At 33.9% G+C, this 16,902-nt stretch overlaps 1 protein-coding gene across 2 annotated transcripts; it reads right to left on the reverse strand.

Moving 5' to 3' along the window:
* Positions 1-66: 66 nt before the first annotated feature.
* si:dkey-22i16.9 lies at positions 67-15,181 on the reverse strand. 2 transcript variants are annotated; one of them, NM_001442484.1, is given in 6 exon segments: positions 67-2,937; positions 3,051-3,329; positions 5,208-5,528; positions 7,255-7,569; positions 8,007-8,085; positions 14,971-15,181. In NM_001442484.1, coding segments are annotated over 5 exon segments (1,347 nt in total). In that variant the 5' UTR covers positions 8,071-8,085; positions 14,971-15,181; the 3' UTR covers positions 67-2,569.
* Positions 15,182-16,902: the final 1,721 nt, after the last annotated feature.

The following is a 16,902-nucleotide window of genomic DNA, read 5'->3' on the forward strand; positions in this document are numbered from 1 at the left end:
TTTGGTAGACTTGATAAATTATTCAGAAAATGTTGCTTATAAAATACACAGACATTCAAGAGGTAATTTTAAAACATTTTATTAAGATACAATTAAATTGTCTCCCTCTAATAGGTTGCAATTAATCTAAAAACAAAAGTACAAAGAGCTTATAAAAAGTACAAACAAATTAAAAAAGTTTTAGAGTAACAAGAAAAAGTGCATAGTAATGCTTAAACAGAATCAGCAGTAGAGCACACAGGTTCCAGCTTGGGAGAACATGACATCATTTGAGAGATGGCTTCATTATGGTGAGAATAACAATTGTGCAGCCTCACCATGTCTCAATTAATACAAATGTCATGTAAACCTTATGAAAAGGACCAATTTGAAGTTGTATAAACACAGAAACTGGTGTGATTCCGTCTATTTGTTTGGTTTCTGTGCGGATTTGCGAATTGAATACTGTTACACATTTGGCCGACTTACATTGCATTGTATCAGTGGTCTAACTAAGGATATATAATGATAAATAGTATATAATTATACCAAATTGTGCATACCTGAGCTCTGGAGGTAAATAAGTACAGTCCATTTGTGTTTCACATATTGTATTATTCATTGGCTCGGATTTGCATATTCTTCCATAAGTACCCTAAAAACTAATGCTATCCAGGGGCGTCATTATTGGGGGAGTAAAGGGTGACAGATTGCATATGGCCTTGAGCCAGACCATATTCGGGCAGTACCTCCCCTCCCCCATACTCTTCAATTTTTTGAATACTGGCCATTTATTCACAGCAGCAAAATGTGATTGTCAGTTCACCGTTTAGAGGTTATTTGCATTAGTGTGGACAAAGAGGTCAGTTTACAGAAGTGACATGACATTCTAAAACCAAAATAAAATTGTACCCCCACCACCCCCCAAAAAAATTAAATTAGTAAACTTAATTTGTTAAATTCTGTGCAGTGACAATCAAACAACGGATTGATGTAATTTGTTAGTTGGCACATTGCAGGACAATAATAGCAAAATACAAAAAAAGTAGTTGCCAATGATAAAGGTAAATATGTATTACAAACTAATGTATGTAAGGTGCAAAGAATCATATGGCATGAAGGACAAGTCTAAAATAATGAGTTGCCCGATTTAACTAAAACAGTATAAATATAACACTACAAAACTAATGAAATAAATATTGCAGCCTATTCTTTGAGGTTTCAGCTCAAACAAACTTAATGATCCACATAAGTAAGACTGGCAACACTGCATTTATGAAAAGCTTATTAATAATAGAGGGAAAGCAGTGCATCAAAGCTTAACAAGAAAAAGTGCAGAAATCCTATGAAATGTAAACAGAAATAAACACTACTTATAACATAACAAAAATCAGAAAAAAGAGGTATAAATCATGATTCATTCAAGTCTTTGGACTGTGGGGGAAACTAGAGCACCTGGATGAAACCTACGCGAACTCAGGGAGAACATACAAACTCCACACAGAAATGCCAACTGACCCAGCCGGGACTCAAATCAGCGACAGTGCTACCTAGCGAACCACCGTGCCACCCATAAAACTAAAATAAATCAACCATTCAATTAATCATTCATTCATTCATTCACTCATTCATTCATTCGCTTTTCGCCTTAGTTCTGTTATTAATCTGGGGTCGCCACAGCGGAATAAACCGCCAATTTATCCAGCATATGTTTTACACAGCAGATGCTCTTCCAGTCGCAACCCATCACTAGGAAACATCCATACACACTCATACACTACGGACAATTAAGCCTACCCAATTCACCTGTACCGCATGTCTTTGGACTGTGGGGGAAACCGGAGGACCCGGAGGAAACCCACGCGAACACAGGGAGAACAAGAAAACTCCACACAGAAACGCCAACTCACCCAGCCAAGGCTCGAACCAGTGACCTTCTTGCTGTGAGGCGACAGCACTACCTACTTCGCCACTGCATCACCCATGAATCAACCAAACAAATTGAAATCAAAATATGACCATGACCAATACATCACTATCCACACCTCAAGCCCAAATAACAAGCCCCAAACTGCAAAAATTCTCCATCTCCCGAAAAAATAAAATAGTGACAACAGAATGTATCAGAATTCCATTGAACAAGCACATGTTAATGATGTGTTCAAGTCATATATGTTGCCAGATCTTGCAAACTGAACTAAATCAGTTTTAATCTAGCTAGAACTATGCCAGCATTCCTCCACCACTTGGCTTCCTGCCTGATATGTTAAAATGTTTCACAATATTCAATTAAATTAAATTCATGTTCATTTCTATAGCTCTTTTACAATGTCGATTGTGCCAAATCAGCTTAAAAAATCCTAGTAAAAAAGTTCTAGTGAATTAAAACAATGTCAGTTCAGTTTGGCCACAAAACAACAGCACCTAAGGCAAAGACAAATTCTCAACCTAAACCAAACATGATCCCTCAAGAGACCCTGATAGGTCAATCATTTGCAAACATATTACCAAAGTAATATTATTTTGGCAAAAAAAAAAAAAAAATAGTTAACACTATTTGTATTAGGTAATGAAATGTTTCACAGGGGAGTTAGTCAGGACACTCTGTGACTGATAACTTAGGCAAATCGCTCATTCCAGTGTCTATTTGGCCAATAGAATCCTCTTCTTCAGTGTTGTTCAGATTCTTAATAAACATCTCAGGCTCAATCAAGGTTTCCTCTACAGGTGTGTGAGGACGAACTTCACATTGTGAAACTTGTGGGCTGGTCTCTTGCTCTGACACTCTGATGTATGCAGGCTGTCTCAGATCATCCATATTCACAGTAGACTCTCCTAGATTATGATCATTTATTACTGGAGATGTTTGATGAAATTTATACAGGAACAGACCAATGCAACTGAGAATTAAACCAGCCACTACTAACAGACAAACGTGGAAATAGCGGTAGTCTGCAACTGTGGATAACACAAAAAGAAGCATTGTAAATGTTAAAGCTTAAGCAAATATTACACTTCAAACAGATAATCAATTAGGTAAGTTGATTACTATTAGTTTAATTATATCTTACCCTCCACAGTGACAGTATGGACAGCAATGACTTCACCAATCTTGTCTTTCACAGTAAATATTCCTTTGTCAGCGGATGTTAGTCCACTCAGCACCAGAGTGTTATTTATGACAGACACTCTGTTAATGTAGTCAGATGAACATTTAGTGCTGTTTCCCATCACAGTGCAAACCTGCTTCTCAGATTCATCAGATCCAATGAAAGAAATAGTCACATCTGAGCTGAACAGGTCAAGAGGGAGATTTTCACCAAACTTTTTTGTCCAGGATATTTCAAGAGCTGAAAAATATTTATTGATTTCAGTTAAAGAAATGTTTCTTTTTCTGTAAAACAAAGCAGCACTGTAAGGGGCCGTTCACACAGAATTTGCTAAAACATGAGAAGCAGCTTTTTTAGGAATGTTTTTTTAAACATCTCCTCCGCCATGTTGCTTTCAAACAAAACAGCTGTCATGCCAACTTGCTAGTGTAAACAGCAGCTCACAATGTCTGCCCCCCGAGTTCTTCTGATTGGTCCACTGCTTTAAAACTGACATTGATGTCTTTTAAAAACACAGTGCTCCAAATAAAGCTCCGATCAGATCACACGATTTTACAAAAGTCGGTTACGAAAGTCACTATGTCTGATTATGTGATTTTGTCTTGATAAAATCTTAATTTGTCGTGGGTAACAAATTTCCTTTTTAATATTAAGATATTTTCTTTTAATTCTGAATTTATATTTTCCAGCCATGAGTTGCTTATTAAACACTCCCCCGCCTAAACTTGCCACGAGTAAAATGGAGAAAATGAAAGCATTTACGTACCAAGAAAAAATCAGATGCTCAAGACAAAATAATGCCATATTTAATTTAAAATAGCAAAATTAAATTAAATGTAAAATAGCAAATATATGATAGAGGTTTGTGATACAACAATCAAAGTAAAGCATTAATTAAATTCGTATTTTTCACAGAGCAAAACAAATCATCCACCCGCACAGTTGAGTAGTGGATGGGCACAAACAAAAACATAATTCATTTATTTTTCTTGGAAAAAAAAATTTAAACAAATTTTGTTTGGTACAATTTGTATCTTAATTTTTATGTATTTTTTAATGGTCAGTTATCTACTAGATAAACAAGTATAACGAATAACATCTGGGATGAAGAGCTAACAGTCTGCTATATGCTTCAGCACCAAAGCACAAACTGGTTTGTTAAATAAATTATAAATTAAATCTAGCCTAAAAGAAATTAAAGTGAAATATTAACATTTTTAGAGAAGCCTATATTAAACTGTTTTAATTTTAATGACAAAATCACCTATTGAGGGTGAGTTTCAATTTAATTAGTTTAATCAAGAAATTTGAATAAGCAAGATAGGCTTTAACAATGTATTATCAGCACTGAACATGTTCCCAGATTACCTCGGAAACAAGAACTTGGTTGGAAGACTGAGAGAACTCAGAAACTCGTTTTGAGAATGAAGACGTCTGAAAATTTGTGCCAGTTTGTTAGATAAAATTGCTTAAAACACTTTCATATTTTAGAGAAAGTAGTAAAAGTTTGCACAACCAATGATTAATCTTATCTACCCACGACCCACCCATGAGTAAATATGCAGCCTATTTTTGATTACCTGACCCATGGATTAACCTGCAGATATAAATGATAAATTATGTGCTCCTATTGCACAGTCACCCACATGACGGAACTTGTCGTGAAAAAAATTAAACATGCTAGACTTCTGCAATGATGTCGTGAGGCGTTACAGACATGGTATCAAGTTGTCATGAACTATGCCACATTACAGAAGAAATGATTGAATTTTGTGTCACGATGCCCATTTGTTGTTTACAACTCGCCACGTCACCATACGTTAAGGTATTGTGCCAAAATCATGTTACAAATTATTGTGATCTTGCCAGGGCTTAATAAGAGGAATGAGCGTAATAGTCCAGTGTTCATGTGGGGGACCATCCAGGTGCTCTGGTTTCCCCCACAGTCCACAGGGATGCACTAGGTGAATTGGAACCCCTAATAAATAAGGGACTAAGCTAAAGGAAAATGAATGAATGAGCGTAATGGTCACACACGTAAATCAAGAGCAAACTAGCGAATTAGATTAGAGAAATGCATTCTGTGTGAATGGCCCCTAAAAAATTAAATTCCACAACCTGCAACATGAAGAGTGACAGCACCAGGATGCCCGTGTTCTTCTGAAGGTTTGTGATAGCATTGGTACAGTCCTGCATCTGATCTGCTGGCATTGTGTATTGTAAGGGAAAGCTCGCCATCCTTATAATCTTTTAGTGAAACCGATGCCCTGTCTGTAAATCTTGGACCATATTTTATGATTCCGTTCAGAACTTGTAACACCACTTGGTCATCTTTTTTCCACAGGATATTCACCGTTTCATCAGAAATCTGTTTCTCTGTACGTGCATAGCAGGGTAGCTTGGCCTTGCCTCTGACTGTGGTGTTTATGGTGGTGGGTACTAAAAAAATAAAAGGATGCCAAAAAACAAAGCATGAGATCACAAGTAATTTACACCAAGGATGATTTATATTACAAAAACAATGAAGATAAAGATTATAAATGGTTCTACATTAACAATAAATTTTTATTCCACAAATATAATGATAACAGCACAGATGGATTACATTATTTATTTTCCATTTGATGTACAAAAGGGTCTGACAATTATAAAACTAATGAACTCTTAGAAATAACAGAATGCTATTGTACACTGATGTGGATGTTAATACAGATATAGAGCTATGTAGCTGGTAAATAGCCCCTTTCACATATACAGACCTTTCCAGAATGCTGCGCTGTGTGAACACAGAAGGAAGATCGCCAGAACAGCGAGTTCACATCTAGAACACGCTGACACGAGACGTCTACTTTAGCCAATCAGAACATTCAGACGCATTCACATTCGCGTTGTTTATGAAAATAAGACTTTTCAATATTTTTCCCAGACACATTTAGCTGCTAGATGTTAGTCAGATAACGTTTCTTTGTTCCTTCTTAATGCCAACTGTGTAAGAAATTATTGATAAAATGCTTATGATAAGCCAATGCTTGTTTACTTTTAAACTCTGCTCCAGTTGCTTTACGTGTGTGCACGTAAAAAAGCCGGTGAGCTCCAGCACACACACACATATTATGAACATCTTGACGTGTGTTTCATATAAGTTGTTCACAATACTTATCCATCCACTTGTGCATTGCAGGCAAATGTGTAAACATTTAGTTGTGGCTTGCGTTTCTGCATTTGAATGTCTCAGCAGTTACATGAATGTTAAAGCTTTAAATAAAAGTGAAACCATTAAGAAAAGGCTGATCTCTTTTAGGTTTACAAATACAAGCGCAGAGGTTGTTTCTGGTTAATGATGTCAGAATTTACCTGTATTTTGGAATGGATGTGTGAATGGTCTGTTCTGGAAGAGTTTTGTAACGTGCATGTGCGAACACCTTTTTTAATGAATTTACTGATAAAGTTGTACCGGAAATTTTCCGGATATTTACTGCCATCACTATTTGAAAGGGGCTATTGTCTCCACAATAATCTTATACTAAGGAACTGTTGAATGCTTGATTCTGATTAGCGGATGGACATTGTAAAATAAACAAAACAGTTGAAGTAGTTCCAGGCAGATTTTGGGGTCTATCACATCGAACGCACTTTTGAAGATAGAGTAGACACTAGTGGTTGCTGTTTTGACTTAGCTGGAGCAGTATGACTTAACAAACCTTGAATATCACAATATTATTAAATATTAAAATTATACCAATATCAACAGCAACACTCGCGCACAATAGGTAGCTGATTCAGTTGTTGCCTAGTGACATAAAAAGCACGTAAAAATTTCTTGTCAACAAAAAGGCATTGCAGTGCGCCCCGTGTTTATGGAAAGTAAAAGCATGTTTATTGTGATCGGCCCCGGTTCCATATCCCTACACCGAATAAGCTGTTTGAGGATAAAACCCTGATAAATGTCTTGAAACACAATATCTGAACAACATCTTTAGGAGTAGTTGCTGTTACCATAGTATAAGTGGAATAACTGACAGTCCATTGAATTATTTAACAAATTCACACCGCTGGGGTAATGGCCCCTTGACAAAGGCTGTGTGCATTCATTTTGTAATGAATCAATGGTTTGTCCTCAATATTCGTCAGTTTTTTCAAGCTTAACTAAAACTGAATAACTTACCAAAAGCTTCCAAGCGAAATCGGCAGAGGAATACTGAATCACACCTGACCACATACCAGCCTTCATCATTGTATAGAACAGAATCAATCGTTAGAGACAGGTTTCCAGGCTGGTTCCTTGCATGGACGAGGTTCACTCTGTCCTTAAAGCTGTCTCCTTCTGTGCATGTCTCTTGCACACATTTCAAAACATCCAGATCTTCATTTTCAGTCTTAAATGTCCACGTGAGAATTCCATTACATGTGCCACTACAAGTGAGAACTGCAGTATCCTTCACTTGTACTGCAACATGGGACAGTGTACTTGGAAAGGTACCTAGCAGAAAAGTAAGAAAATAACCTTTAGAGTTACATACTTAATTAAAACAAATAAAAATGGATAAAAACAACTACAAAATTTCCTTTTTTCAATCTTATATATACACAAACCACACACACACACACACACACACACACACACATATATATATATATAAATATATATATATATATATATATATATATATATATATATATATATATACAAACAAGCATAAAAGGGGGCAACCGATTTTCACACTATATATATATATATATATATATATATATATATATATATATATATATATATATATATATATATATATATATATATATATATATATATATATATATAGTGTGAAAATCGGTTTGCCCCCTTTTATGCTTGTTTGTCACATTTAAATGTTTTAGATCATCCAACAAACTCAAATATTAGTTCAATCTACATCTTACCAAACATGACTGAAAACCAGAACCAGAACTCTGATGTGCTCCATGTGGTTCCAAATGGTCTCATAGTTGGTGTGGCTGCCTGGAAAATTTAGGGCAGAGTCTTCAAATGTAGTCAAATATACATAAAAAAATATGTAACATAAGTCTGACATTTTTGTTTCTTCCACACTTCATAAAAAGTATTTTAAGGGTCCAGATTTAAAAACAAAGATAATGCTAAATAACACACACAAATTATTTGGTTTAAAATGCACCTGCTTGTTCTTTTTTTACACTGCATATAGGGGCAGTTGTGGCCTAATGATCAGTGAGTTTGACTTGTAACCTGGTGCCAAAGGCAGGCACACTCTCTTTGATACCCAGCTGAGGTGCGCTTGAGCAAGGCACCTAAACCCTAATTGCTCTCCAGGCACTGGAGGCAATAACTGCAAAGTGCTCCCGATGTATGCTATACTGTGTGTGTGTGTGTGTGTGTGTGTAAACTGATTATAAAACTGGTCCTCTTTATACGCAAATCATACCACCAAACCACCAAGGGACACCCCTTGCTCTTAAATGTGAATCTGTTCTGTGCAATCATTTTATTTAGGCATAAAAACATTGATATAAAAATAAATATAATACAAAAATGACAGGATTCCAGAATATATAAATGACAGAATAAAAATATATACAAATATATATATAAAGATTTTCAGAAAGGGTAAAAAAATGTGTGAATAATATCGGCAGCCAGAGTAGAGATTGTCAAATTTAGACTTTTTTTTTCCTACCCAGGCTCTGCAGGTAGCAATGAACGTCAAATTTAGACTTGGTGCAGATGCACCATCTAAGCAGCATCCAATGCTTATTTATGCGCCAACCTCAAACCCTCCCCCTAACCGTGACGTCATTAGCTTCATTGAGTGTATTTTTTTTTTTTTTTTTTTTTTTGCAAAAAAACAGTTGACAAGTTTGTAACAATATTTGTTTACAATGCAGAATATGAATTACATTGTCAATGAAAAGAGATAGGAGAGAGAAAGACAGAAAAATAAAATAAAAATAAAGAACATGATATAAACTTGAGGGTAAGACATTTAAGAATCAAGAACAGTACATAAATTAAAGTCATTACAAAATGAAATAGTTCTGTTTGCTTTCTTATTTTTAGATAATGAAATTAATTGTATATAATGACTAAATTCTTGCAAAAACACAGGAAAATATGGTTTAGTATTAGTAAATTTGCATTTGTGGATATGGAATTTACAAAGAAAATAAATTAAATTTATAACAAAACAAGCATTTCTCTTAGTAGGGGCAGATTCATAATAACCAAAAACAATTTCTTTAAAAGTAACAGAAACATCTTGTTGTATATTATCATTAATAAATAATCCAATATGTTTCCAAAATTGTACAGCATAATTACACTCCCAAAATAAATGAATAACAGTTTCAGTATGAAATTGACAAAATGAACATTTTACATCAATATTAGAATGAAACTTTTTCAAAAATTGTTTTATAGGATAAAATTTGTTGATCAATTTAAAAGACACCTCTTTGACCTTGTTGGTGAGAAAATATTTTTGTTGCAAAGACCATATTTTTTCCCATATCAAATCTCTATAGATATTATTCCAATAAGAGATTACAGGGGACAATGTAGCAACTTTTTCAATAAAAAGAGATCTAATTTTGTAATTTCTATCTTTTTTGTTTGAAAAACAAATTTTACCCACAAATGTTTCTGTCGGATCAGAAAGGTACACTTTTTTAGGAGTGAGATGAATGGTACTTTTGAAGAGCATAGTAATTCCTGATGTTATAGCTCCCATAACAATGGCGAAATTTTTTGGACTTACTGGTATGTTATACTCGGAAATAAATTCAAAGTAATTCATTAAAAAACCTCTTTTGTTAAATAACTGACTAACTAAAAGCAAACCGTTGTTAAACCAATCACTGAAAAACAAAGATTTATTTTTATATAAAATATTTTGGTTATTCCAAATAGAAAATGTGTGAGGAGTAAAATTATGTTTATAAATTAAAGTCCAGGCCAGAAGTACTTGTTGATGGAAATTTGAAAGTTTAACAGGAATTTTGGTTATGTTATAATTACACATCAATAAAAATTTAATGCCTCCAACAATAGAAAATACCTGTTTTGGGAAAATATTCCAAATTGAGTCTTCTTTATGTAGATACTGGTTAAGCCAATTAATTTTGAAAGTATAATTTGAAGAGCAGAAATCAATACAGTTAAGACCTCCTTTATTATACGAATTTATTATAACAGTCTTTTTCATATAGTGGCATTTATTTTTCCAGACAAAGTCTGTTAAAGTTTTATCAATTAGTTTGCATGTAGGCTTATCTACGTACAGAGATTGAGCTGCATAAGAAAGACGAGACAGGCCCTCTGCTTTGGTGAGCAAAATTCTTCCTTTAATAGACAGATCTCTTTGAAGCCAACTATTCAATTTTCTTTTAGTTTTTGCAACAATTGGGTTAAAGTTAGCATCACATCTATTTTTATCGTTAGTTATATTTATGCCAAGGTAAGATACTGAGTTTTTAACAGCTACTCCACAAATTGAGGAAATACCACAATTTTTAATGGGAAGTAATTCACATTTATTTAAATTAAGATTTAAACCAGATGCATTGGAAAATGTTTGTAGAGTATTTAATGCAGCCGCCACTTGAGATGAATCTTTTAAAAACAATGTTGTATCATCTGCTAGTTGACTTATAATTAACTCTGTACTTCCAATAGTAATTCCTTTTAAATTACTCCTTTTGATATGTAAATTAAGAAACTGTACTGCAATTAAAAACAAATAAGGTGATACTGGGCATCCCTGCCTTACTCCACGATGTAAAAAAAATCTTGGGGAAGTACCACTGCTTAACTTAATAGAGCTATTTATGTTTTTATACAACATTTTAATCATTTTACAAAAAGTAACACCAAACCCAATTTCTTTAAGCGCTTGAAATAAAAAACCATGTTCTAAAGTGTCAAAGGCTTTATAATAATCCAAAAAAAATATGAAACTGTCTCCATCAATCATATCAGAATAGTCTAGGATATCTAAAATTAATCTTATGTTATTAGATATATGTCTATTTGGCATAAAGCCTGACTGAGTTTCATCAATAATAGAAGGTAAAATTACTTTTAATCTTTTAGCTAAAACTATAGCAATTATTTTGTAGTCGTTGTTCAACAAAGTTATTGGACGCCAATTATCTAATAAATTTCGATCTTTATTTGGTTTGGGGATTAGCGTAATCAAACCTTGGCATAAAGTAGGTGGGAGAAAAGAGTTATCTGTACTTTCCTTATAAACACTTAACAAGAAGGGAGCAATATTTTTACTAAACATATGGTAAAATTCTGAAATGAAACCATCAGTGCCAGGAGATTTATTCCGTTTTAATGATTTAATTGCTTCTTCAACTTCTGTTAATGTGATTGGAGCTTCAAGAAAAGCCTGATCAGCATTCTCCAATTTTTTTACACAAGATAATGTTTCGAAAAAATCTAAAGCATTTTGTTTATTAAATTTAGAGGTGTACAAATCATTATAAAACTTAGCACAAAAATTAGCAATAGTCTTCTGGTCTTCACATATTGATTGATTAATTATAAGTTTTTCAATTAGATTTTTTTGCTGTTGTTGCTTTTCCAATCTAAAAAAATAAGAAGAATTCTGCTCACCTTCTTCCAACCATCTTTTCCGTGATCTAATAAATGCTCCCTCTGCTTTTTCCTGATAGATTTGATCTAATTTATTTTGATAATGGGTAAATTCAACCTTTTCACTATCAGACAAAATAGTTTTAGATAGAAAATCAGAAATTTTGCATATTATAATATTTTCATTTTCTTTTCTTTCTTTCGCTAATTTACTGCTAAATGTTCTTAAAAACTTTCCGATTTCATATTTTGCTAACTCCCAATTCTTTCCAAAAACATTTTCCTCGTTTGCTTTTTTCCAGTACTTGCAAATTATAAATTCGATTTTTTCATTTACTTCTTTATAGTTAAGCAATGAACAATTCAATTTCCAGTAAGAATTGATTCTACATAAGTTGGCAGTTTCTGAAAAAGGAATAGTTATCGAGATGCATCTGTGATCAGAAAAGGGTGATGGAATAATGTCTGAATTAGCCTTATTTAAATCTCTTGAGATAAGCCACAAATCTATACGGGATTGTCTGGAAAGAGAGTTATTTCCCCATGTGAAACATTTTTGATTAGGATGAGTGTCTCTCCAATTATCAACTAAACAGAATCGTTCAATGAAAGTTTTAAAATAAAGATTTGAGTTATCAGGTGATTTTGGAGGCCATCTGTCTAACCTATTATCCAATGCAACATTAAAATCTCCGCCAAGGATTAAAAAAGCATTTGGGTATTTAGTAAGTAATTTCAAAATGTGTTGTTCTATTAGATCAAGAAGTTTTTCATTTTCTTTTTGTTGATTAAACCCATAAATATTAACAATGATAAACATTGATTTGGATATTTCAGTTACAAGACAAATATAATGGCCATTTGAGTCACATTCAGAGCAAATAATTTTCCCATTAAATTGATTTTTAAGGATGCAAACACCAGCTGATTTGTTTGTACCATGAGCCATCCATAAATCTAAACCCCACTGAGATCTCCAAAAATTATAGTCCTCTTTTACAGAATGACATTCTTGCAAAAAACAAAAATCAGTTTTAAACTTTTTCATATACAAAAATATAGCTTTTCTTTTTAGAGTATTTCTTAACCCTCTTGTATTAAATGAAATTATAGAAAGAGACATAACAAAGAAGATATAACCTAGAATATTAAACTAGATTATTCTCGAAAAAGGATTTGCAAAGCTTCATTCAGAACGATGAGAACTGCAAACTCTATATGAACTATAAAAATAATGTAGTGTTAATTAAGGTGCATAAATTTTACATCAAAGAACAAAAAAATTTTTGTAAATCAGATTAAATTACTAAAGTATAGAAGCTACTCAGTTGAACAATTTTACTTTAGCCCATAAAGTTTTTATAGACTATATTCAGTGATATATTTTTTTTCAGGTGTGTTAATAGAAAGGTAAGAAAAAAGAATAAATAAATAAAATTGTAAAGTCAAATTCCAAATTGAGGCCCTGTTTGTAAAATACCCCTTTACTATTGGCTTAACTGTGTAAAAATAAGAAATTAGCGAAGTAAACTATTAAATCAGTTTTAATTGTCCTAAAAAGGCCATCAATTTAACAAAAAGACATTTTTTTTAACCAACTTAATATTAACATCACACATTTCCATGTAAAGTCTCAAGCAGGAGGGAATATTTCGTTTCCCTCTACGAAAGCCCTACTTCCGATGAAGTATGCTCGTTTATTATCTTTTCTTGCTTTCTCCACTGCTGGCCATAGTTTGTTTCTTCTTTATCTGCAAGGGATAAGTCTTCTGATATTTTAATGTTATTTTCGCGCAAAAAGGCAGAGTCCTTTGCTGCACGCCAAACAGCATCGCGAAAGAAACGGGAAGCAAATTGTAGAATAATTCCTCTGTTCTTGTTTGGTTGCTTGCGACCTAACCGGTGTACAGTGTCGACGGCGCTGGAGAGTCTGTCCTTGTCCTCTGGTAAGAGATGCTGACAAACGTCTATAACCCTACCACGAACATCCTCTCTTTCATTTTCCGGAATGCCGTGCATCCTGAGATTCCACCGCCGCGAGTAACTTTCTAACTGTGACAGCCTTCGGTCGTGTCCCACGCACGTTTCCTCTACCTTATTCAGTGTGGATTCCATCACTCCATACTTGTTTTTCAGATGGTTAACCTCAGCACTCACAAATTCGATAGCTTCTTTCACACTTGTAATTTGTTTTGTATTTTCATTAATTACCTCCTTCATGGAGGTAATCGCTCTTGTGTTTTCTCCGATCACATTTTCTAAAGCATCAGAACGGGTGTTTATTAATTGAGAAAGAGCTCCGAGTTGGGAGAGAATGGCAACCTCCGAACTTTCAGTTTTCCGTTGTTTTGTAGCAGGTGATTTGCATGGAGTTTCTGGAAGTGCAGGGAATTCTTCCTCACACATCATAAATTCGTCAAAGTCCACACTAATTTTTGAATAATTGTGTAATTTTTCCGTTTCATAACTACATGAGGCTCCCATCGTTTCACTCACGTTACTGCTAACATTAGCAGCGTTAGCTGTCCCCAGAGACACGTTTTTGTTCTTCCTTTTCTCCGATTTACCCATCTTATCACAAACAGGGACTAATTCTGTAGTATTTATATTATATTCTCTCTTTGCACAGAGTAAAATAGCTTTCAACTAATAACACTACTAGCCAATTACAATGTTTGAGCTTACAGAGCACATCGATCCGCTTGTTGTTAGAGCGCCATCTTGGTCGGAACCCCGCTTCATTGAGTGTATTGTTTTACATTGCACCTCTGAGTGATGCAATCTTAGCTGGCATCAAAGGCTGCATCCAGAAAGTATTGGCAAATTTACTCTCCTTCATTATTCATTGACGCTGCATTAGAAAAGCTTCGCATAATCGGCAATTCGTTTTCTTAAATGGGTTCAAAGATAAAAAAAAAAATATATATATATATATATATATATATATATATATATATATATATATATATATATATATATATATATACATAAATATATATAATTATATATTTCATGTTTTTGAGTGAAAATCTTAAAAATGTTCAAGGACTTAAGATACTGATGACCGTTAAAAGGGTACAAACATGCGCAAAGAAGACAGATGTGGACAGACAGGTGTCGACAAAGGTGACCTTGGGTACTTTATGACGCAGTAGATAACGAGCACTCGTCCAAGAAACTTAAGTTAAAACAACTTTTTAAGCAGTAATAAAGTGCTCAGTAAAATTGCGAAATGTCACAAATACCCTAACCCATCTGGCTTTTACACACCTGTTGTTTTCTAGTTGATGTCCTCCAAGAAGGTCATACAAATCTCAATAATTTAGAATCGCGGCTAACTTTGACTAAATGTAAGAAATGTACTGTCTTATCGCTATGACAACTGTAAGACACCAACTGATAAATTTTAAATCTATTAAAATCTAAAATCCTCCAGATAACTTCCATAAACTCCAGAGAATTTCTTAGTAACCAGAAGAAGGCGGAGTCTTTAGGAGAATGAAGCATGAAAGTTTCAAGAAAGCCTGTTGACATCAAAATAAAAGTCTTTTTGGTGTCTTTTAAAGGATAGTTAACCCCAAACAGAATTTTTACTCACCCTTTGGCGGTTCCAAGTCCATTGTTTTTTTTTTCTGTTTCTTAAATTATTGTACAAAAAACTCCAAAGAAGCTCTATTAAGGGATATGAGTAACCGTCTCTGACAGTAAAAAAATACCATGGAAGTCAAATGCTACTAAAATTCTTTAAAATATCTTCTTTTGAGTTTAATAGTTAAACAAACAAACTTGGAACAAGTGGATAGAGAGAAACATGACAGAATTAAAATTTTGGATAGACTATAGCTTTATGCAAACTGACACAAAACTCTATTATTGGTGTAAAAGTAATCATCTGACCTCCCTTGAAATTAATAGCCTAAATATCAGGACCTTTATCATGTGTTTCTATAATATCAAAGGAAAAGTGTTTGATTTTTGTGTCTTTACAACAATGCAATTGAATGCATTTGATCAGGCATGTTAGATCATACGATCCATGCCAGATAAATTAGATCTAGCCACGGACTCTTGATCCTGTCAGAAAATGCATGTTTCTCTGGGTATCCAGACAACAATCCAGCGGAACCACCCAATACCCAAACCTGCTAACCAGTATTCAACTAAATTGACAGTCTCCTATCATGAGTTGACAGAGAAAGCCGGAGAGGAGCAGAAGCAGAAGACTATCAAGTAATGATGATAAAGACTAGTTTATGGAATAATCTTAGTTGAATTCAGTATAGTTCAAACTTAGTCTGACCATGATAAATCTAACAAGTGTAATTATACCACAAGCAGCAGCAAAGGGAAATTAACAGGTAACAAAAATTTATGGAAAATTAATAGAAATCAACACACACAAGTTTGCTACAAGTATTCTCGGATCCCTAGTTAGATTCTTCATAAATATCAATAAATAAATTGAAATGTTTTAGGTGCTTCTACGTTTCTAAGCAAAGGTTTATGAATAAGACCACAGATACGGAAGACATTGGCTAAAGTAGTTTAATTTCTAAAGGTTTTTTTTTTTGGCACACAAAAAAAAGTGCTCAGGGAGCTTTGTAAGATTACAGTTGAACCACTGCAGTCGCATGGACTGTTTGGACAATGTTTTTGGTTGTTTTTCTGGACTTTGTATGTATGGGTCCGGGATCATTGCTGTCTATGAAAGATGAGAGCGCTCCAGGGCCCGTTTTTTTTTTTTTAAAGTAATCCACTAGGATTTTGGATAAGGGATTGGATCAAATCTTGAAAATGGGTTTTTCAAAAGAAAAAACGGATTACCTAATCGGATTAGATCAGGTAATCTAAACTTGGTTTTGATCCGGATCAAACCTTTACTTTGGGTTTTTCAGACCTTTATTGTAGGATTTGGATCACTTTGATTCAAAAAACCTGGATTAAACTGATCCCATCAGAAGGGTGGATTTAGTGTGGATTTCATGCCCAAAATGTAATGAAAACTTTAAAATTTTATTAAATAATACTACTTTTGGATCATGCAGTATCTTACGAGATATCCTATTTATTCATAAGGTTTTAATTTTATTTGTTCATCTGTCAGGCTACAGTGATTATTGGTTTTAACGTTTTCAGCCTTTCAGTATAGGCCTACAGCAAAGTAGAAATAGCTTGGCCTCATAAAATAATCCCCCAAAAATT

This window comes from Danio rerio, chromosome 1, assembly GCF_052040795.2.
Source record: "Danio rerio strain M-AB ecotype USA chromosome 1, GRCz13ab, whole genome shotgun sequence".
Classification (NCBI taxonomy): Eukaryota; Metazoa; Chordata; class Actinopteri; order Cypriniformes; family Danionidae; genus Danio; species Danio rerio.